Source organism: Pipistrellus kuhlii, unplaced genomic scaffold, assembly GCF_014108245.1.
Source record: "Pipistrellus kuhlii isolate mPipKuh1 unplaced genomic scaffold, mPipKuh1.p scaffold_m20_p_20, whole genome shotgun sequence".
NCBI lineage: Eukaryota > Metazoa > Chordata > Mammalia > Chiroptera > Vespertilionidae > Pipistrellus > Pipistrellus kuhlii.
Genome location: NW_023425516.1, coordinates 5,509,087 through 5,529,860, shown reverse-complemented (window position 1 = coordinate 5,529,860; position 20,774 = coordinate 5,509,087). Strand labels below are relative to the sequence as shown.

Below are 20,774 nucleotides of genomic sequence, written 5' to 3'. Positions count from 1 at the left end.
CCGCCCACAAGCGGGCGGAGGCCCCGCCCCCTGCCTCTCTAAGCGCTGCGGGTGGGGCGTGGCCTCGGGCGGCGGCGCGGTTGCCCAGGCGACCAGAGAGTGGCCCCGCCCCCCGCGCTGAGCCCGGGCGTTCGTTGAGCGTTGAGCACCGGCCAGAGTGGGGTCCTGGTCCCTGCGCGCAGCGCGAACGCGCGATGACCCCGTGGAGTGCCCCGCGGAGGCCCTGCCGCGCGCTCGGACTCGTGCTGCTGGTGGTCCTGGGTTTCCTGGTGCTCCGCAGGTGAGGGAACCCGCCCGCGCTGCCTAGAGTCTGCAGGCACCCAGCCCTCCGCACCTCGAGGTCTCTCTCCCGTCCAACCTCCCCGTCTAGCCGTCTAGCCGTCTAGCCGGAGGGAGTTACCTCAACCCGCAAATCCCCGAGTTCCCACCGGGAACATTCCACAAGCTTTTTCCTTTTTGTAGCTCCCCAATATCCCTGCCTAACCGCTGCACCTCCAGCAACTCTGGTTCTGCTTCGAGACCCAGACCTCTGGGGGACATCAGGCGCCGCCCTCCCGGTCCCCAGGCACCTGCGCCCTAGAGTCTCCTCACTCCTCTGCGTCCCTGTTGCCAGGCTCTGTTTTCCTTGTGGATACTGCCAGCCCTCTGGAAGGTCAGCAGGACTAGTCTTCAGATCCCTCTCCTATGTCCCTCATCACTGCCCCGCCTTGGGGAGCCCCCTTCTGCTGGTTTCCCAGGTCCCCACTTTCTTTTTTTCTTTTTAATATGTTTTATTGATTTTTTTACAGAGAGGAAGAGAGAGGGATAGAGAGTTAGAAACATCGATGAGAATCATCGATCAGCTGCCTCTTGCACACCCCCTACTGGGGATGTGCCCTTAACCAAGGTACATGCCCCCACCTAGAATCGAACCTGGGACCTTTCAGTCCGCAGGCCGACGCAATATCCACTGAGCAACACCGGTTTCGGCCAGGTCCCCACATTTCCCACCAGTTCTGCTGGGAGGCTTCTCTGTTCCACAGAGGCCAGAGCTCCAGTGACCAGAGGACCGAGCCTGCCCAGCACTGTCTCAGAACAGTGCCCCGGGGCCCTCCGAGCTCCTCCGCCCTGGATGGGTGCGCCCCTTTCTAGGGTTGGGGTGCCTTCTCTCTCCATTGGCCCCCCACTCACCAGCGGCCAGCTCCCCTTACACAATGTCAGTGGCCAGGGATGGCCTGTAAGCGATAGAATGCTTTCTCCACAGCCTGGGTAGCGGCCCCTGTCTGCCATTTTTCCAGTCTGAGCCTATGTATATAGGATTCTGCAGCCCTGACCCTACCTTTCAGGCCAATGCCTGGCACTTTCCATATTCAAAACTTCAGGTGTTGCTGGGAGAGCAGGCCGTCCATCCCTAACAAATGCCCGGGCACCGAAATGAGCGCTGGAGAAGTCGGAGTCTGAGCCACTGGAACTGGGGCAGCTTGATCTTTCCTTTTTCCCTACCACGCCTCCTGGTTCCTCTGGACCTCCTCCCCGGGAGGTAGAGGGGAGTTTTTGGTGGAGTGAAATATCAGAACGTTTCCGGGTGCCACAGCATCCCCCATCAGAAACGCTTTCCTCGTACTCCTTTTGAAGACGTCACCTGTCTTTTGTCTGGGAGAGGGTGAGGGTGACCTTGATGGTTTGGGAGGAGAAAATGGTGCTCTTGTCCTTCTGGGGCCCAGAAAACGTAAGAAGCATTTTGTTTCCACGGTTGTTTTTTCTTTTCTTTTTTTAAAAATATACTTTTATTGATTTCAGAGAGAAGGAAGTGGGGATGATAGAAATATCAATGATGAGAGAAAATCATTGATTGGCTGCCTCCTGCACACCCCCTCCTGGGGATCAAGCCTGCAACCCCAGCCTGTGCCTTTGGCAGATGCTCTATCCCCTGAGCCAAACCAGCTAGGGCATGGTTGTTTTTTCAAGTCTTTTCCCCTCACCCCCCGAGCTTGTGATGATGTCTAACCCTTTCTTTCCTCTTTGGAGATGACTGGTCCTGGCTCTGGTAGGATGCTCAGCCCTCCTCCCAGGACAAGCCTGATGCAGAGCCCAGAAAAATTACTCAAAGCAGAGGCAGAGGAGCCTCTGGCACACCATACAGCAGGGCAGCTTTGGGGAGCTGTGCTGTCAGGATCCCCCCTTCTTCTGTACCCCAGAACCGCAGGAGGCAGGGGTTTGGGTAGGGGAGGGGCTGCTTGGCTGCTCTTGGGCGGGTTCATGCTCAGTCAGAGCTGTTTGATTACATCCTATACAAGAACAAGGTCCAGGGTGATTTTGGAGGAAGATTTCAACCTTCAGTATTCTAGCTTTGAACAATAGTCTTTTTTTTTTTTTTTTTTTTTTTTGATGACTTTGCTGTAGCTGGTTTTGGCTCAGTGGATAGGGTGTCAGCCTGTGGATTGAAGAAGGGTCCCGGGTTCGATTCCAGTCAAGGGCACATGCCTGAGTTGTGACGTAGAAGGCAACTGATCAATGATTCTCTCTCTCATGGATGTTTCTTTCTCTCTCCCTTCCTCTCTGAAATCAATAATAAATAAAAAAAATTTACCTTTATTGTAGTGGAATTGCCATGAGGTAAGCTGCACGTTTAACATGCCCAGCTCGGTAAGTTTTGACATATGTACCCACCTATGAAATTACCACCGTAACTAAGATCGTGAAGATATTCATCAACCCCAGAGATTTCTCTGCGCCCCTTTGCGTCTATCTGCTGTGCCTCTGCTCCCCTCTCCACCACCAGGCGATCCTGAAGTCTGCGCTCTGACTTAGTTGGGCTTCCTCCACTGGGCATGCTCCTTTGAGGGGCCTGTGATGCATGTATTCATGTGGCCTGTGTCTTTGAGCCAGGCGCCTCTCATTCCCTTTCTTCCTCCCAGGCCACAGGAGTGCCTGCTTGATCAGACCAAGGCATGGTTCCTGCTCATGATTTTTTCCCTTAATAGCAATGCACCCCTGAGCAGGAATGGAATTAATTCTTCATCTCTCATACCTGAGGCGTTAGCTGGCGAAGGTCGGGAGAGAGGAGAGCCGCCAGGAAGCAGCCTGCATGGCGCCCCTCAAGGGCAAGTTCGAGGCTTCCCTGAGCTGCCTCCCTTGCAGGGCCTGCAGGGCACTCTCTGGATTCCAGCGGGAGAACCTGTCAGACTTCTCCTTCCGAAGGTGAAAAACTTAATGGGACCAGGTCGCTTGCTTTGATCCAGATCACGGCGAGTCCTGTCTTCCCAGGGAACGTGGACAAGCTGTGCCTCTACTTCCTGGGATTCTGCGAGGTCATTGATTTTATGAGCTTTGCTTGTAGAACTCTATTGGGCTTGAGGCCTGAGTCACATCCCTGGAATGTTTGAACTCTTTGAGTGCTGTCCCTTTCATCTTACAGTAGTGATGGGCTTTGTTTTTTCCCCCAAGCATCTGGGGAGTGTCCTTTCAGCAGGTGTCCTCCCTGACATGAGTGGGGAAGTGTGGCTCACTGGGTGTGGCACAGTCAGGGAGAGGTGGGGTGTCTGAGCCACTCTAGCTCTGGGAGTCTCACAGTGCCATGCTGGCCAGGGACTGAAAGGAACCAGGGAGCAGAACATGGCCCTTATTGGGGTACTAGAGGCCCGGTGCATGAAATTCGTGCACTGGAGGGGTATCCCTTAGCCCAGCTTGCACCCTCTCCAATTTGGGACCCCGCGGGATCAGGCCTAAATTGGCAGTTGGACATCCCTCTCACAATCTGAGACTGCTGGCTTCTAACGACTTGCCTTGCCTGCCTGATTGCCCCTAACCACTTCTTCCTACCAGCCTGATCACCCTCTAACCACTCCCCTGCCAGCCTGACGGATGCTTAACCTTTCCCCTGCTGTCATAATTGACACCTAACTGCTCCCCTGCCGGCCTGGTCACCCCCAACTGCCCTCCCCTACTGACCATCTTGTGACAATGTGGGGGCAGTCCTCTTGTGATGATGTCAGGACGGCCATATTGTGATGACATGGGGCAACGGTAACCAGTGTTACAGAACGAATGGAAAGACCAGAGCAGCTCAGGGCGCTTTTGTCTGCAGAGGAGCCCTGCTGGGCGAGATGCCCTCGAGTGCAAGGAACTGTGCTGAGAAAGTGGGTACTGAAAAGGCAGCCACGCAGATTTGCTTCTGCACCAGCTCTGCGCCCGGCTGTTGTCTGTCTCCGCGTTTCCTAAACTTCCCGGCTGGAGGCTCTGGCCCCAGCTCCTCCAGCTGGCCTCCTTTCTCGGCCCCCAGGAGACTGGAGCACGAACCACGGGGCTCCCTGTGGCCAACCCCAGGGATGTCATAGGAGCCTTTTCAGGGACTAAAACTTCTCAGTGGCCTCCTTTCTGTCAGGCGGGTGAACTTGGCTGTGACACTTGATCTTTCAATGATAATTGAGACCTGGAAATTTGGTTCGTGAACAGATGCCGTTTCTAACCCAGATGCCTCTTTACAGGTATTTGCGCCTCGAGCCAGGCAGCTTCGGCCAGGAGGGGGCTCAGAGGTACTATTGGAAGTAGCGGCTGCTTTGATGTTTAGTCACATGGCCTAGGAGGCCTGCTCCCGGCTCCTCCCAAGTGCCCCCAAGTCCCAGCCCTGCAGATAATAGCCTCTCGGCCCACCGGCACCCCCTTCCCACAGCTGTGTGCCTGCGTGTCCTCTGCCCTGTCTCCGTGTCCAAGGTTGTGTCTGTCTCGGTCCTCGGTGCAGCTCAGCTCGCTCTCGCCGCCTTGCAGCCCGGCCGGTGAGCCAGCGGAAGCCGAGAGGAAGCCCGTCTGTGCCGGGGCCCCTGCCACTGCTGCAGGGCGCCTGCGGGCCTCCTGACCGACCAACCGACCGACTGACCGCCTTTCCTCCCCGCAGGCTGCACTGGCCCGGCCTGCTCACCCCCTGGCTGAGACACCGGCAGTCCGGGCTGCGCACCGAGGGCCAGAACTTCATGCTGGAGGACTCCACCTTCTGGATATTCGGGGGCTCCGTGCACTATTTCCGCGTGCCCCGGGCCTACTGGAGGGACCGCCTGCTGAAGATGAAGGCCTGCGGCCTGAACACCCTCACCACGTGAGTGCCCGCACCTTGCCTCGTCCCTCGAGGGGCTCCTGGAGTCCGGTCCGGGCTTCTCCGTGGGAGCCCAGCCCGGGGGTCTCCTGGGTGCCAGTGGGTGAGCCCTGGCTGGTCCTGCTCTGAGCAGCCGAGGCTGCCCTGCGGTCCTGTCTTCACATCTTGTTGGCCTTCTCTCCCCTCCCTGAGGACGTGAGCTCTCTGTCCCCCGGGACTGGCCCTCGGTTCTCTAAGGCCCTCAGTCTCTTCACTTAGTTCTTGGTCCTGATGTCACTGAGACAGTGCACCACCGAGACAGTTTTAAAAATATATATTTTTATTGATTTCAGAGAGCAAAGAAGAGAGAGAGAAAGAGAGAGAGAGAGAGAGAGAGAGAGAGAGATCAATGATGAGAATCATCGATGGGCTGCCTCCTGCACGCCCCCTACTGGGGATCGAGCCTGCAACCGGGGCATGTGCCTTGACCAGAATCGAACCCAGGTCCCTTCAGTCTGCAGGTCAATGCTTTATCCACTGAGCCAAACCAGCTAGGGCATCAAAGGGGGTTTAGGGATAAAGCGGTAACTGGGGGATGAGATGGAATAAATGAAGAGGCCAAGCCTGTACTCTCTCCTGCCACAGCTATGTCCCCTGGAACCTCCACGAGCCCCAGAGAGGCACATTTGACTTCTCCGGGAACCTGGATCTGGAGTACGTGCTGCTGCTGCTTCTGTGGCCCGGCCTGGGCCTGGGGGCGGGAAGGGGCTGGCGGGTTGTTTAGGGACCATAGTGACATCTCAGCTCTGCTTGGAGAGCCTGTTCTCAGGCCCCGGTGCCAGCTCTGCACCGGGACCAGGTGCTCTCCGGCTGGGAGCCTGCTTCTCCCAGTGCCCAGGCCTCCCCTGAGCCCAGCCCTCCTCACTGCAGCCCAGAGGAGCCTGGTCCCCTGTCAGCCCTTCCTGCTCTACAGTGAGGTCCCGCCACCATGCTGGGAGCGGGCTGCCCCTGGAAGCAGCAAGGTGGTCGGGTCAGGTTCAGGGCGAGGACCCCGTCCCCTGTCTGAGAGCCCCCTCCTCATGACCCGGTGGGCTGTGCAGAGGGTCCTGGGCTGGGAGCTGGTGAGAACCCAGCTGCAGGCCTCAGGCCTGTGACCACAGGTGCAGGGTGACCTGCTCTGCAGGGTGGGGGCTCGGCCTTCCCTCACTCTCCCTGTCTCTGGTTGGGAGGAGGGCAGGCCAGCAGAGGCTCCGGGCAGCTCTGCCGCCTGCGGTGTGTGCTGGCTCGTCCCCACCCCCCGCTCGGACGTCTTCAGAATGGCCGTCATTGACCTTGCCAGGGCCTTTGTCCGGCTGGCCGCGGAGGTGGGGCTGTGGGTGATCCTGCGTCCAGGCCCCTACATCTGCAGCGAGATCGACCTCGGCGGCCTGCCCAGGTGAGCAGTGTGCGGCCTCTGGCCACAGCTTCCGTTGTCCGGGTGCCTATGTCAAATGTGAATCACAAACACAGGTTTAATTTTGCGTTTAAAGTATATTTTTCCATTTTGTACTGAAGTTCCTTTTCAGAATAAGTAGTACCCAGAGGGGGTCGTTTTAAACCATGTCACCCTCACCATCCATGTCTAATCCTATGTGGTTTCCATGTGGCACCCCCAGGTGTGTCTCCCTGAGGTGTGTGCTCTGTCAGGGCTGTGCTGTGAGTCGGCCTCAGCTGGGCCATTTGTCTTCCCTGGACCTCACCTTCCTGTCTGCAAATTAGGGAGAATCACACCTGCCTGCCTGTGTCTCGGGGATGTGACTGGCATTTATTTGTTAAAGTATACCAGAAGCAAATGACTGCTTTTGTTTGCTCTCCTGTCTTTGCATTTCAGCCCTCAGGAGTTATCTTAGCATGTGTAGTGCCCACCGGCGCCAGTGGAGGGCGGTGTGGTTGGAGTAGAAACTGGACCACCTGCCGCCACATTCATGCCTCATCCTCATCATTTTTGTTGTCAGGAGGGGGGGGGGGGGGGGAAATATATATATATATATATATATATATATATATATATATATATATATTATTGATTTTTACAGAGAGGAAGAGAGAGGGATAGAAAGTTAGAAACATCGATGAAAGAGAAACATCCACCAGCTGCCTCTTGCAGCACTTCCCCCCTCCCCCGTTCCCCCCCCCCCCCCCCCCCCGGGGATGTGCCTGCAACCAAGGTACATGCCCCTTGACCGGAATTGAACCCAGGACCTTTCAGTCCGCAGGCCGACTCTATCCACTGAGCCAAACCGGTTTTGGCAGAAAATATATATTTTTTAAATAGGGGTCATCGTTCCCATCCTCTCTGTGTTCCAGATGGCCAGGTCTGCTCCTCCCCCAGCCCGTGCTGCCCCTGGGGGCGGGAGGCTGATCCTGTTGCCAGGCTGTCTCCTGCGGGACAGACCCCCCCCCCCCCCCCCCCCAGAGTGCAGCCGCCCGCCTCCGCCTTGCTTTGTTTTTGTTCCTCTGGTTTCCAGCGCCACCCAGCCCTGCCCCAGGGGCACAGGCAGGCCCGTCTCCACCTCCTGCATCACCCAGGACCACCTGTGTGTCCCTGGCCCATTCATCCCAGCAAGAGTGCCCTCAGCCTGGCTGTGAGCCCAACCAGAGCGGCCTCCCCACCACTGGGGATTAAGACATTTGTCTGTGTCAGCAAGGAGCCTCTGGCTTAGCCGGGGCGGGTACAGGATGACAGGGGTTAAGTCTCAGCTCAGAAGCAGCGAGGACTCCGGCACTCGGACCTCCTGGGCAGGTGCTGGCCATCCAAGCCCAGGTGGCATAGTGGTGGGCCCACGGACAACCCGGGCAGGCGGCGGGCTCCTCTGGGAAAAGGCTGAGCGCCCGGGGGGTTGCACAGCAGACCTGTCTCGTGGGGATGGCGAGGAGCCGTCAGCCCTGCAGAGACTGCTGTCCCTCATCCATCATGACCTCACACAAAGGGGCACTTCTCTGACCCTTTTCGGGACTTCTCAACCCGGGCCTTTGCGGAGAGCCTTTTGTAAGAAAATATACGTGTTTCGCTGAATTTCATATGAGATGGAAAGGACCTTGACTCCTGCTCTGGAACAATGCTCCGTGTTCCTTGGGGAATGGGGACCCTCCCTCCACTCCCCCCATCCCAGACAGATTGCAGGAAGAATGAATGTTCTTGCTCCCTGCTTCTCCCCTGAGCTGAGCTCTGCGCGGCTGGTGCTGAGGATGCAGATGAGCCGGGCCAGCGGGAATGCAGCCAGGCCAGGGCAGGGCAGGGGCCAGGGCGGCGGGAGGCAGCGTGGCCTGGCACCGCACAGCCTGCTTTCCTGGGTGACGCCTGGGAGGCTGCCCCTGGGCTCTGCAGTCCCGGCCCCATGCCTTTGGCTTCACCCTTTACAAAGAGATTGCCGAGTAAATGCTTGAAGACCAGGCCTCGCATCCAGTGAAGGGCTTTTCTCATTCTGACTGGCAGCCACAGCTAGAGCCATGGAGCTGGACATAAGTTGCCACCCGGCTGGTGCCCACTGTTAGGGGGAAAGGGAAGCGGGGCTGAGTGCGGGGCTGGGCCGGGCCACACGTGCTCCTCTCCGACGGGTGGAGGGTGGGGTGGGGGCGTCTCGGGCGCGGCCTCCCTGTCCCACCATCACCCTGCCCAGAGCAACCCACACTAATCCCCACCCCCTCCCTTCCTGTTCAAGCTGGTTGCTCCGAGACTCCGGCATGAGGCTGAGGACGACGTATAAGGGCTTCACCGAGGCCGTGGACCTGTACTTTGACCACCTGATGGCCAGGGTGGTGCCACTCCAGGTACAAGCACCTACCTTCCCACAGGGAGTCAGCAGCCCGAGGGCGGCTCTCAGCCCAGAGCTCCCAGTGCCTTCCAGCACAGGAGCTCCTGCCTTCCCGCTGCCTGCGGCCTGTAATGGATGCAGTCATTGGTTGGTTATTTTATTTTATTTATTTTAAATTTTTATTTATTTTAAATTTTTATTTATTTTACTTTATTATTTAATTTAATTTTAATATAATTTATTTTAATTTAATTCATTTATATTACTTTATTTTATGCTATTTATTTTATTTTATTTTACTTCATGTTATTCCATCACCCTATACCCATGTTTGGCAAACTGCGGCTCGCGAGCCACATGCGGCTCTTTGTTCTCAGCTTTGTTGCTTTCCACTCTGTGTCTTTCTGCCCTCCCTCTCCATCATACACCGAACCGTTGGAGACTTTTGCTTCCCAGTGGGATGTTACGCTAGTACCCGGTGGGAAGTGCAGTGGCATGAGACCATCAGTTCCCACTACGAGCTGGGCTGCGGACTGTTTCTCTCTTTGCCCAGTACAAGCACGGGGGACCCATCATCGCTGTGCAGGTGGAGAACGAGTACGGCTCCTATAACAAAGACCCCGCCTACCTGCCTTACGTCAAGAAGGTAAGTGTCGCTGAAACCGGTTTGGCTCAGTGGATAGAGTGTCGGCCTGCGGACTGAAAGGTCCCAGGTTCGATTCCGGTCAAGGGCATGTACATTGGTTGCGGGTACATCCCCAGTAGGGGATGTGCAGGAGGCAGCTGGTCGATGTTTCTCTCTCATTGATGTTTCTAGTTCTCTATCTCTCTGTAAAAAAATCAGTAAAATGTGTTTTAAAAGAAAGAAAGAAAGAAAGAAAGAAAGAAAGAAAGAAAGAAAGAAAGAAGGTGTCATCGCAATTCATTTTCTCACACTCCGTCCTCCCAAACGTGTTACAGGCTGTGATGTCACAAGGGGGTCTGATGCTTCTCTCAGTACCAGTTCTTAACTAGCACATTTTTTTTCCCTCCATGCTTTTTAATATATATATATATATATATATATGTATATATATATATATATATATATATGTTTCTATGGATTTTAGAGAAGAAGGGAGAGAGCTAGAGAGATAGAAACATCAATGATACGAGAGAATCATTGATTAGCTGCCTCCTGCACGCCCCCTACTGGGGATCGAGCCGGCAACCCCGGGCACGTGCCCTAGATGGGAATTGAACCGGGGACCCTTCAGTCCGCAGGCCGGTGCTCTATCCACTGAGCCAAACCAGCGAGGGCTTTCTCTGTGCTTTTATCTCAGTAGGGTTGTCGCACATTGGCCCTTTATTGAACAAGTATAATAGGGGACGGCAGCGCCTCCTGGTGCTGCAGGGCCGAGAGGGAAGGACTTGTATGGACTGCCTGACCCTGAGCCGTGCTGGACTTCCAGCCGGCGAAGCTCTGCCCACCATCACGCACACGGACAGAGCAAACAGAGCGGGCTTCTCTGTTTCCTGCAGGGAAATCCATGCTTTAATTGAAGCTCCTCCTCCTTCCCTTCCTGCCGCCTCCTTCCCAGCAGCGTGGCTGGCAGGAGCTCTGAGGAGGGTGGATGGTGACTCTCTCATTCCCCTCTCCCCCTAGGCCTTGGAGGACCGAGGGATTGTAGAGCTGCTCTTGACTTCAGACAACAAGGACGGCCTGAGCAACGGGGTCATCGACGGAGGTGCGTGGAGGCGGCCTCAGTCCTTTCCCTTCTGCGTGGCCCTGGGCCCCGAAGCACTGGACGTCCCTGTCCCAGACTTGCTGTTGCCAGCTCTGTCGTTGATGATGTTCCTCTCATCTAGCTCTCTATCCTAATCTCCCTTCCTCTCTCTCTAAACGTCAATTTAAAAAAATTTATATATATATATGTATATATATATATATATTATTGATTTTTTACAGAGAGGAAGAGAGGGGGTTAGAGAGTTAGAAACATCGATGATAGAGAAACATCAATCAGCTGCCTCCTGCACACTCCCTACTGGGGATGTGCCAGCAACCAAGGTACATGCCCTTGATTGGAATTGAACCTGGGACCCTTCAGTCCTCAGGCTGATACTCGATCCACTGAGCCAAACAGGTTTTGGCGTCAATTAAAAATTTTAAGAAATACCACCTTCAATTTAAAAAATACAACACATGATTGGGTAGAATAGAAAATTAGCCCTCATCTAAGAAATACACGGGAATCGACCGTCACCCACCCTGTCCTGGTGCTTGAGGTACAAAGTCAAGATCTGACTCCGGGGCTCCTTCAAGGGGATGGTGAGCGGAAATGCACTCTGGCTGGGGAAGTGACGTAGATCAGAACAGAAGGGCGGTGAGGTCTGTGCCTAGAACTGAGGATCCAGGTGCCCGAGACCATCGGACCTCAGAGGACCCAGACGCTGATTGGGGGTTGGGAAACGATGCCAAGACGAGTCAGCTCGTTTTGCTGGTGAACTGGGAAAGGTCTGGGGCAGCTTGGCGAGTCTTCCCGGCTCTGCGCCAACACGTACCCTTCCCTTCTCTCCTCTCCATTCCCAGTGCTGGCCACCATCAACTTACAGTCGCAAGACGACCTGCAGTTACTGACCATGTTCCTCTTAAGTGCCCAGGTAAGCCCGGCCGGGGAGCCGTCGGCCGCTCAACCTGCCTGTAGGGAGTTCTGAAGCGGAGGAGGAGTGGAGGGGAGCCTCTTGCTCAGGAATTCCACTGCTGCTCTTTGCCCTGCAGTGGCCTCGGGTGCCTCTGGGGGAGGGAAGCTCGGGCACTGCCAGGTTTTCTCATCGGCCCCGCGTGCAGCGGGTCTACCGTGTCATCGTGGGGAGCGCGTTCGCCCTGCACCTGCACGGCGGAGGCCACGCCTGGAGGCCAAGCAGGTGCAGGCGCCTCTGACGACCTCTGTGCTCTGCGTTCAGGGGCCTCGGGGCCAAGGGGCAGCTGGCAGGACAGAGGGCATGGCCTCGTTGGGAGGGGCTTTCCTCTGTTCCCCTCTCTTGACTAGCTAAAGTCTCGTTTTGTGGTGCCAGGGGGTTCAGCCCAAGATGGTGATGGAGTACTGGACGGGGTGGTTTGACTCCTGGGGGGGCCCCCACAACATCCTGGATTCTTCCGGTAAGTGCTCGCAACCCCTACGTCTAACAGGTGTGGGAGTAAGTTCCGACGTCCCCCTCATTGAGTCTGCAGCTACTCGCATGTCATAGTCGGCTCTTGATACTCCCAAACCATGATTCTTGACACATGATTTTTTTTAAATTTTATTTAAGAAAATATATATTTTTATTGATTTCAGAGAGGAAAGGAGAGGGAGATAGAGAAACATCACTGATGAGAGAGAATCATTGATCAGCTGCTTCCTGCATGCCCTCTACTGGGGATGGAGCCCACAACCCGGGCATGTGCCCCTGACTGGGAATCGAACCTCGACCTTCGGGTTCACAGGTCAGCGCTCAACCATTGAGCCATCCCAACTGGGCAACAGTAGGATTTTTAAATTGCTTTATTATGTTTTTTGTAATGAGATAAGTAACACATGCCTACAGCACACATCCAGCAAACAGAGAAAATGTCTAAAGGAGAAATAAGAACCCTGGAGCCCAGACAGTGCTGTGATGTGCACTGTCTAGGCAGCTCTCGCTCTGCTTCTGTCTGCAGCCCTGTGTACACGTACACACAGAGGTGCGGACAGAGGCCATCACGTCTGTTTCTGTACAGAACGGGTCGCCTGCTTGTGCTGGCGGGAGACACACATGGGCAGCTTTCTGTGCTGTTCGCTATAATCCCATCACTGTGTCCAAGAAGCCCGTGGTGCTGCGTCTCAATCAGCTCCCGTGTCCCGTCTCTTAGAGACGGGCGCTGCGGTGGCTTCCAGTGTGTCCTGTGAGTTGAACACCATGGCACTGAGCCTTCTGGAACATCTCATTTTGCACACTTGGCCTGTTTTTCCTAATGACATGTTCCCAATGACATGAATGCAATTTCTGTAAATATACTTGCGAAACAGCTGCCCAGAAAAATTGCAGCCATTCTTAACTCTCTGTGATTAAAGAAAAATGCTAGTTTCCCACAGATTCCCACAGATTCTGGGATGTGCCCACAATCAAGGTACATGCCCTTGACCGGAATCGAACTTGGGACCCTTGAGTTCTATCCGCTGAGCCAAATCAGTTAGGGCATGTTTATCTTTTTCTATTATTTGAACTAAAAAACCAAGTCATTTTATGGAGTAACAGGACTGTCTTAAAATGACAGCGTTTACAGTAACAGAGTTTACAGAATGAGGGGTTGTCTAACAATAGCAGAGAAATTTAAACAGCAGTTTTCTATACCAGAGGGAGGTTACTGTGCTTCCTGACGTTGCAAAGCCTGTCGGGGGCAGGCGGAGGCCGCCCCGGGTCACGGCCAGCAAAGGCTTGTCTGTGATTTTATAAACAGCTGCAAGGCCCAAGCTCTGGAGCTGAGACCCCAGCCACTTCTTCTCCTCCTCCGGGGACAGGGGCTTCTGGGAAGCAGAAGGACAGCCAGGGGTTTGAACTGGAGGAGGGATGGGGATAGGCGAGCATGCTGGGGGATGGGAGGGGGGCTTTGGCTTGTGTCAGATTCAGACTCACTGTGCACCCCCGCTCCCCTCTCTCTCTCTCTCTGCAGAGGTTCTGAAAACCGTGTCGGCCATCATCCACGCCGGCTCGTCCATCAACCTCTACATGTTCCACGGAGGCACCAACTTCGGCTTCATGAGTGGAGCCATGCACTTTCACGACTACAAGTCCGACGTCACCAGCTACGGCAAGTCTCCCCCCACGCCGACCCTCCCCGAAACGCCCGCATCGGCGTGTCTGGGGGTTTACGGAGAGTCCCTGGGGGGCGGCTCTGGCACCTGGAACGCATTAGGCCTGAGTGCCCGGGAGCGGGAGGGGGAGGTTGGGTGCAGATGGTCACTTACTTTATGTTAATGCACATAAAGACCACTTAGGTAAGGTTTTGTATAATTTATTGATTGATTTTTTTACAGAGAGGAAGGGAGAGGGATAGAGTTAGAAACATCGATGAGAGAGAAACATCGATCAGCTGCCTCCTGCCCACCCTCTACTGGGGATGTGCATGAAACCAAGGTACATGCCCTTGACCGGAACGGAACCTGGGACCCTTCAGTCCACAGGCCAACTCCCTATCCACTGAGCCAAACGGATTTCGGCTGGATGGTCACTTTCCAGCCTGCAGGGCAGTGGGAGGCCGGAGCCCCTTGGCAGGCCGAGAGCCTTGGGGAGTCGGCTGGAGGAAGTGAGAGAGGCCTCCCTGGGGGTGGCGTGACCCCTGCCCTCGGGCAGGCAGGAAGGAGGCCTGAGCGTGTGGGCAGTGCCGTGGCCGTGGGCAGTTCAGATGGCACCTGCAGTGGTTAGTGTTCAGTCTCCCCGCTGACTGCTCACCCCCAAAGGGTTTTGTCTCCCGCTTGGGGAGACGAGGGCCATGCCGCCAGATCCCAGCCTCTGCCTCCTCTTTTGGCTTCGTGACAGGCTGGGGCCCCGGTGTCTTGCAGACTATGACGCGGTGCTGACCGAGGCCGGGGACTACACGGCCAAGTACGCCAAGCTCCGAGGGCTCTTCGGCTCCATGTCAGGTACCAGGAGAGCGAGCAGCAGCTGAGCACCAGCGCGGGCCCTAGCCCCTTCCCCTACAGCCAGTGGTCGGCAAACCGCGGCTCGCGAGCCACAGGCGACTCTTTGGCCCCTGGAGTGTGGCTCTTCCACAAAATACCACGGCCTGGGCGAGTCTGTTTTGAAGACGTGGCCTTAGAAGAATAAGTTTAAAGAATGTGGCTCTCCAAAGAAATGTCAATCGTTGTCCTGTTGCTATTTGGCTCTGTGGACGAATGAGTTTGCCGACCACTGACCTACAGAGTTCCTCCCGCAGTCGGCCTGCATGTGAGAACGCCTTAAGGCGGGGACAGGCACGCTGGAGGGATTGTTCGCCTGTGGTGTGTCTTGCCCAGGTGCTGACTTCTGAGGGCTTGAGAAAGCCCCTGTGCGCCCCCTGGTGTGCCCTTCCCAGAGGGTCTAAGATAGGGGTGTCGAACTCAATCAGAGAAGGGGCCAAAATCTAAAATCCAGCCTAAATCGCGGGCCGAATGGTTTACTGAACAGTCATAAACTGTCATTGTGATGGAAACGCAGCGGAGTGCAGTGATGACAGCGCGGTGCGGGCCACATTGCAAGGCCTGGCGGGACGGATTTGGCCCGCGGGCCTTGTGTTTGACACATGTGGTCTAAGAGCACATTGGGCCATGGATAGGAGTGGAAGGGGATGGGAGGTGGGGGGGGGGGGGCGCTGGAGGAGGCAGTGACTGTCTGTTCCTTTGGGAGTGGCCCTGTGGTCTCTTTGCAGGCAGCCCGCTGCCTCCCCCACCCGAGCTCCTCCCCAAGACCGCGTACGAGTCACTGAGGCCGGCCCTGTACCTGTCGCTGTGGGACGCCCTCCAGTACATGGAGTCGGTGAGCACTGCCGCCAGGGTCCAGGCCAGGGGGCACTCCCTGCAGGTCCAGAGCAGGAAGTGGGGACGCACAACAGGAACACGAAGGGACGCTGGGCAGCACGATGGGGTTCCATCTCCGCAGGCTCCGGGGGGGAGAGGGGGGCACCTCCAGTAGCTGATGCAGAGGGGGCTGTGTGATCTGAAATGGTGGTGGATTGAGAAGCTGCAAGGCCCCACATGGCAGGGCTTTATTCTGTGTATTTTGTGGGTTTTTAAAAATATATATATTTTATTGATTTTTTACAGAGAGGAAGGGAGAGGGATAGACAATCAGAAACATTGAGGGGAGAGAAATATCGATCAGCTGTCTCTTGCACCTGCCCCACTGGGGATGTGCCTGCAGCCAAGGCACATGCCCTTGACCGGAATCGAACCTGGGACGCTCTATCCACTGAGCCAAACCGGCTAGGGCTGTTTTGTTTTTTTTCTTCCACATCATCTTTCTCTTTCACATCCCCCTTTCCTGCGACTCTGGAGAGCCATGAGAAATCAGAATAGAAGAAATTGTTAAAGGCCCCTGCCTACCACTGCCCCCCACCCCCAGGGCACTGGCCCCCTGGGGGTGCTGTCTGCCACCCTGCACTTCCCCCGGGGATCCAGAGGAGGTAGCTGCCTTTGCCAAGCCCCTTGGCTAGCCCTGCGCCAGTTCCTGCCTGTCTTCTCTGCAGCCAACCACCTCGGAAAAGCCTATCAACATGGAGAACCTGCCGGTGAACAACGGAAATGGCCAGTCCTTTGGGTACACCCTGTATGAGACCGCTATTGGCTCCCCTGGCGTCCTCAGGGGACTCGTGCGTGACCGGGGACAGGTAGGAGTGTCGCCTTCATCCCTGTGCCCGTGCAGGAGGGATCGGGCTCACCATACCTCTTCCCCTCCTTCCCTCACCCTTTGCACTCACATGCCCAGCTGGTACCAGCGCGTGGAGGTGGGCCCTTGCCGTGCGGCCTCTTTCTCTGCCTGGCAGAGGTCCCGCCGCCTCCTCCCCCCTGACAGCCCACGATGATTCCCGTCTGTCTGTCCGGCAGGTGTTTGTGAACACAGTCTACCTCGGCTTCCTGGACTATGAAAGGAAGGAGATCGTCATCCCCTTAATCCAGGTGTGTGTCCAGGGGAGCTGGGTGGTGGGCCGCGCCAGCCCCCTCCTTCACCGGGGTGGTGGGCCTCAGAGAGGAAGACCTGGGAACCAGGCACTCCTTAACCAGAGTTGTGGGTGGAGAGTGGGGGCGGAGCCTGGCGTTCTGATCGGAAGGGGTGCCTCCATGCTCATCCTGGCTGCTCGGGAAGGAGCTGAGTTCTGCAGGGTGAAGAGACTGTCATCGCTGAAACCGGTGTGGCTCAGTGGATAGAGCATCAGCCTGCGGACTGAAAGGTCCCAGGTTCGATTCCAGTCAAGGGCATGTACTTGGTTGCAGGCACATCCCCAATAGGCAAGAGGCAGCAGATCGATGATTCTCTCTCATCGATGTTTCTAACTCTCAATCCCTCTTCTTCCTCTCTGTAAAAATCAATAAAATATATTAAAAAAAAAAAAAAAAAAAAAAGGCAGCCATCACGGACTCACGGACTCACGCTGTGTTCCCGGCAGGGCTACACCGTGCTCAGGATCTTGGTGGAGAACTGTGGGAGGGTCAACTACGGGCACAACATCGACGACCAGCGCAAAGGTGGGTCCCAGGGCAGGCAGGGAGGGGAGCTGCCGACACTCAGCCTGTGCCGGCTCTGCCGCCCCCGCCCCAGCTCCTCAGCAGGCCTCCAGGCTGGTTGCAGGAAGGGGGGTGGTCATGGGGAGTCATGGGAAGGGGGCTCCCGGGAGGCCCACCACAGCGAGGTGGAGGTGGTTCTGAAAGGCCCACTTGGGTCCGACCTCTCCCCTGTCAGCCCTCCCTGTGGGTGCTGTCCACATGCCCGTGGTGAATCCATGGTGAGCTCCGAGCTGGATTCTTCTAGCTCTAGCTCTGTCACTGCCCTCCACCTGTTCTCTCGCACACATCCGGGGGCCTGGCAGACACGGGGTGATTCCTCCTATGCCCTTCGGCATCTGGGGGCCTAGCAGACATGGGTGATTCCTCCTCTGCCCCTCAGGGCTTGATGGGGGCGGTTTGCTGCCCGGGGCCAGCCCTGTAGGGAGCATGCACTTCAGGAGAAACGTTGACCTTCCCAGAAACTGACCCTGCTCACCTTTGCCTCCCTCCCACAGGCTTAATTGGAAATATCTACCTGAATAAAATTCCGCTGAAAAACTTCAAAATCTATAGCCTGGAGATGAAAAAGAGCTTCTTTCAGAGGTAGATCCCAGCAGGGGGCAGAGTGTGGGCCCCCGGGTGACGTGCAGAGAGAGCCAGCAGGCCCCCCCAGAGCTGCTCTGGCCTCGCCCCTCCTCTCGCTCACCTGTGAGCAGACCGGGGGCCCTGCCCCTTGCCCAGGTGGGGGAGTGCCCACGCTGGAGACAGGGCACCGCCCCAGGGCTGCCCTCTGCCATTCCTGGGCCCTGCGGACTGGCGCCTTTGCAGTTGGATGCTGGTGGGGCCGGATCTGAGGAGTTCCCTCCCCCTCCCTTGTCTTCTGTTCTGTCCGTAGGTTTGGCTCCAGCGCCTGGAACCTGGTCCCCGAAGCACCCGTGTTCCCCGCTTTCTTCCTGGGCGCCCTGCCCGTGGCCCTCTCCCCCCTGGACACCTTCATGAAGCTGGAGGTGCGTCGCCACCCCGGCCCGGGTTCTGGTCCATCCTCAGCTGCTCTGAGGCTGAGCCGGGAGGAGGGGCCGCTCCCCACAGGCTCTCTAAGCCTCGCCCTCTCTCACCTGTGCCTGGACCGACCGTCCGGCTTCGGGCCGCCCCCTCTGCAAGGGGAGGGAGCCGGCGGGCTCACAGCAGAGGGGCCAGCCTGGGGGACTTCCCGGGGCCCGGGCTCCTCCGTCCAGGGTGGGAAGTCAGGGCCATCGGGACAGAGACACAGGGCACTCCGCCTGGCCGTCTCCTCGCTGTCACTTTGGTCGCCCGGAAGCTGAGGATGGAGCCATGGTGTGTGTGTGTGGGGGGAGGGGGGGCGGTCCCGTGCGCTGGCTCTGTGGCTGACGCGCTCGCTCTGCCTAAAGGGCTGGGAGAAGGGGGTCGTGTTCATCAACGGCCGGAACCTGGGGCGCTACTGGAACGTCGGGCCTCAGGAGACCCTCTACCTCCCAGGTGTCTGGTTGGACCAAGGCATCAACCAGGTGGGAGCACTCGCAGCCCCGTCCCTTCTGCCCAGGCCCCCTCCCCCTCCCGCCTTTCTGGTATCACAGTGCTCCCCCAGGGCGGGAGGGAGGCCCTGGCCACAGTCTGTTAGGGCCGGTTAGGACCGGAGTGGGACAGCGTTCTGGCCGGTTCCCTCTCGGCTCCTCCTCCGTGCTGTCCCTTCCAGCCCAGTTCCCAGCGCCTTCCCTAAGGCTCCCTCTCCGGCTCCCAGACACACCGCGGCAGCTGTCAGCCCAGCGCCTCTCTCCCCAGGTCATCGTTTTCGAGGAGAAGGCGGCGGGCCCCGTGATCCAGTTCACCGACACCCCCCACCTGGGCAGGAACCAGTACATTCACTGAGCAAGCGATCGGGAAGCAGGGGGCGCCCATCCTCACGGCTGCCTGGAGGCCTGATGGGCTGCCCCCCAGACCCATGGGGGGGAGCTCATCGGGAGCATTTCCTCAGGGAGCAGCCTCAGGGAGCCGAGGGCAGTACCTCTGCCCACTGCTGCGGTTCAAGACCCCGAATCTGCTGAAGAGGTGGGGGGGGGGGGCCTGGTGAGGGAGGGCAGCCCTACTCACCTAAGGGGGCTCCTGACGGGGCTCTGTGGAAGGCACTGTCTGCCCCCTCTTTCCTGGGAGGGGGCAGAGGGATGGGTGCCTGTGTGAGAGTGGTTGGGTCTCCGTTTGGTGACGCCTGGGCCTGGGGAAGGCCTGACCAGCCGGGCGTGGCTGCTGCCCCCAGCTGTGCCCGGTGGAGGTTCTGGCCTGGCCTGGCCCATCCCATCTCTCAGGGACCCTGTCTATTTCTCAAGTAGAGCCCATGGCCCTATCTGTAGAGGATAGTGAAGAGGTGTCTCTCCAGAACCGACTTTGTTTCTTTTTTTCTTAAAATATATATGTATTGCTTTCAGAGAGGAAGGGAGCAGGAGAGAGAGAAAAACATCAATGATGAGAGAGAATCATTGACCAGCTGCCTCCTGCACGCCCCCTACTGGGGATTGAGCCTGCAACCTGGGCATGTGCCCTTGACTGGAACCGAACCTGGGCTCCTCCAGTCCACAGGCCGACATTCTATCCACTGAGCCACACCAGCCAGGGCCACTGTTGTTTCTTCACAGCCCTCCCTGAGCCTTCCCTGGGGTCCCGGAAGGAACTCCATTTGAGAGACATGCACGTTTTCTTGCTTCTGTCCCGCTCTAAGTGCCTCCGACAGGATGGCAAGCCGGGCTGAAGAGAAACAGACATCTCGGCCCCTTGTTCTCCTGGAACGGAGCTTTTCCAGGTTCACTCAGTGAGTGGAGGGGAACTGAGGGTCCCAGCGGGAACCACACCCCTCTCAGAGGCACAGGGGCGAAGGCAGAAGGCCCAGGGCCCAGCTCCAGGACATGGGGAGGCTGCAGGCCTCACGCAGACCTTGCCGCCGGCTCCGTCTCCCTCCTCCCTCGCCTCCCGTGACGAAGCTGCAGGGAGGAGAGGCAGGCTTCCCGGCAGTTGTCTGTCTGTCCAGAACGCAGCCTCTTGTCCTGGGGACCGGCTCGCTGTCAGAGCTGCAATAAAGCAGTCGCGTTGAACCCTCTTTGGTGGTGGCTCTCTGACCCCGTCGGTGCAAAGGCAGCGTGCAGCCGGGCACTCGGCGTCCGCGCTGACTCCTTGCCTCCTGGCCTCCATCCTCCGAGATGCCAGTGTGGTCGGGGGGCCCTGGGAGAGAAGCCCAGGACGGATCCATTCTGGTGTCGGTGGGCAGCGGGTGAGTGCCAGGCCCCTGTCCCTTCCAGCCCAGTTCCCAGTCCCTTCCCGAAGGCTCCCTCTCGGGCTCCCAGACACGCCTCGGTCAGGCTGCCTCAGGCTGCAGGTGTGGTGTGGGGCTCCAGGGCCCAGTCCCCCAGATCCCCTGAGCTCGCCGTCAGCACGTCCCTGGTGTGGGCTGTGTGGGCCCTCCGGTTGCCGTCTGTCTTGGTTTCTGTTGGCCCGTCTGCGAATGGGGCTGATGGTGAGGGCTGACCCCGGCCACGGTGTGTGAGCCGCTGTGCCGGTGCTGAGTTCGCCCCTGCAGGGTCCTGTGGGAACCCCCTTCACATCCCGCATGGTCCAGGGTTCGGGTTCAGGGTTCGGGCTCTGGAGGAGGCCGCACACAAATGAGTCTTGAAAAGTATTAATTTGGGA

General features: G+C 57.3%; 2 protein-coding genes across 2 annotated transcripts in view; one reads left to right on the top strand and one right to left on the bottom strand.

Moving 5' to 3' along the window:
* The first annotated feature begins 144 nt into the window (after nucleotides 1-144).
* On the top strand, nucleotides 145-19,375 carry GLB1L2 (galactosidase beta 1 like 2). Its single transcript, XM_036449415.2, has 19 exons — nucleotides 145-280; nucleotides 4,874-5,071; nucleotides 5,693-5,761; nucleotides 6,387-6,482; nucleotides 8,749-8,857; nucleotides 9,395-9,487; nucleotides 10,487-10,568; nucleotides 11,414-11,484; nucleotides 11,899-11,983; nucleotides 13,517-13,654; nucleotides 14,406-14,486; nucleotides 15,251-15,357; nucleotides 16,067-16,207; nucleotides 16,425-16,496; nucleotides 16,985-17,063; nucleotides 17,597-17,684; nucleotides 17,977-18,088; nucleotides 18,491-18,607; nucleotides 18,882-19,375. The coding sequence occupies exons 1-19, from the start codon at nucleotides 195-197 to the stop codon at nucleotides 18,966-18,968; spliced, it is 1,911 nt and encodes a 636-aa protein (XP_036305308.1). The 5' UTR covers nucleotides 145-194; the 3' UTR covers nucleotides 18,969-19,375.
* The window catches only part of B3GAT1 (beta-1,3-glucuronyltransferase 1), a 31,862-nt gene continuing 26,184 nt past the window's right edge, over nucleotides 15,097-20,774 (bottom strand). The window contains exon 9 of the transcript XR_006742337.1: nucleotides 15,097-15,110. The gene's annotated coding sequence lies outside the window, so the exon portion shown is untranslated. The remainder of the gene's footprint in view (nucleotides 15,111-20,774) is intronic.

Bases quoted from the DNA above. Each gene is read 5' to 3' on its own strand.
- GLB1L2 (XM_036449415.2), top strand. From the start codon at position 195: ATGACCCCGTGGAGTGCCCCGCGGAGGCCCTGCCGCGCGCTCGGACTC. The intron at 9,488-10,486 runs GTAAGTGTCGCT...CTCTCCCCCTAG, and splicing joins ACCTGCCTTACGTCAAGAAG to GCCTTGGAGGACCGAGGGAT. The intron at 16,497-16,984 runs GTGTGTGTCCAG...TGTTCCCGGCAG, and splicing joins TCGTCATCCCCTTAATCCAG to GGCTACACCGTGCTCAGGAT.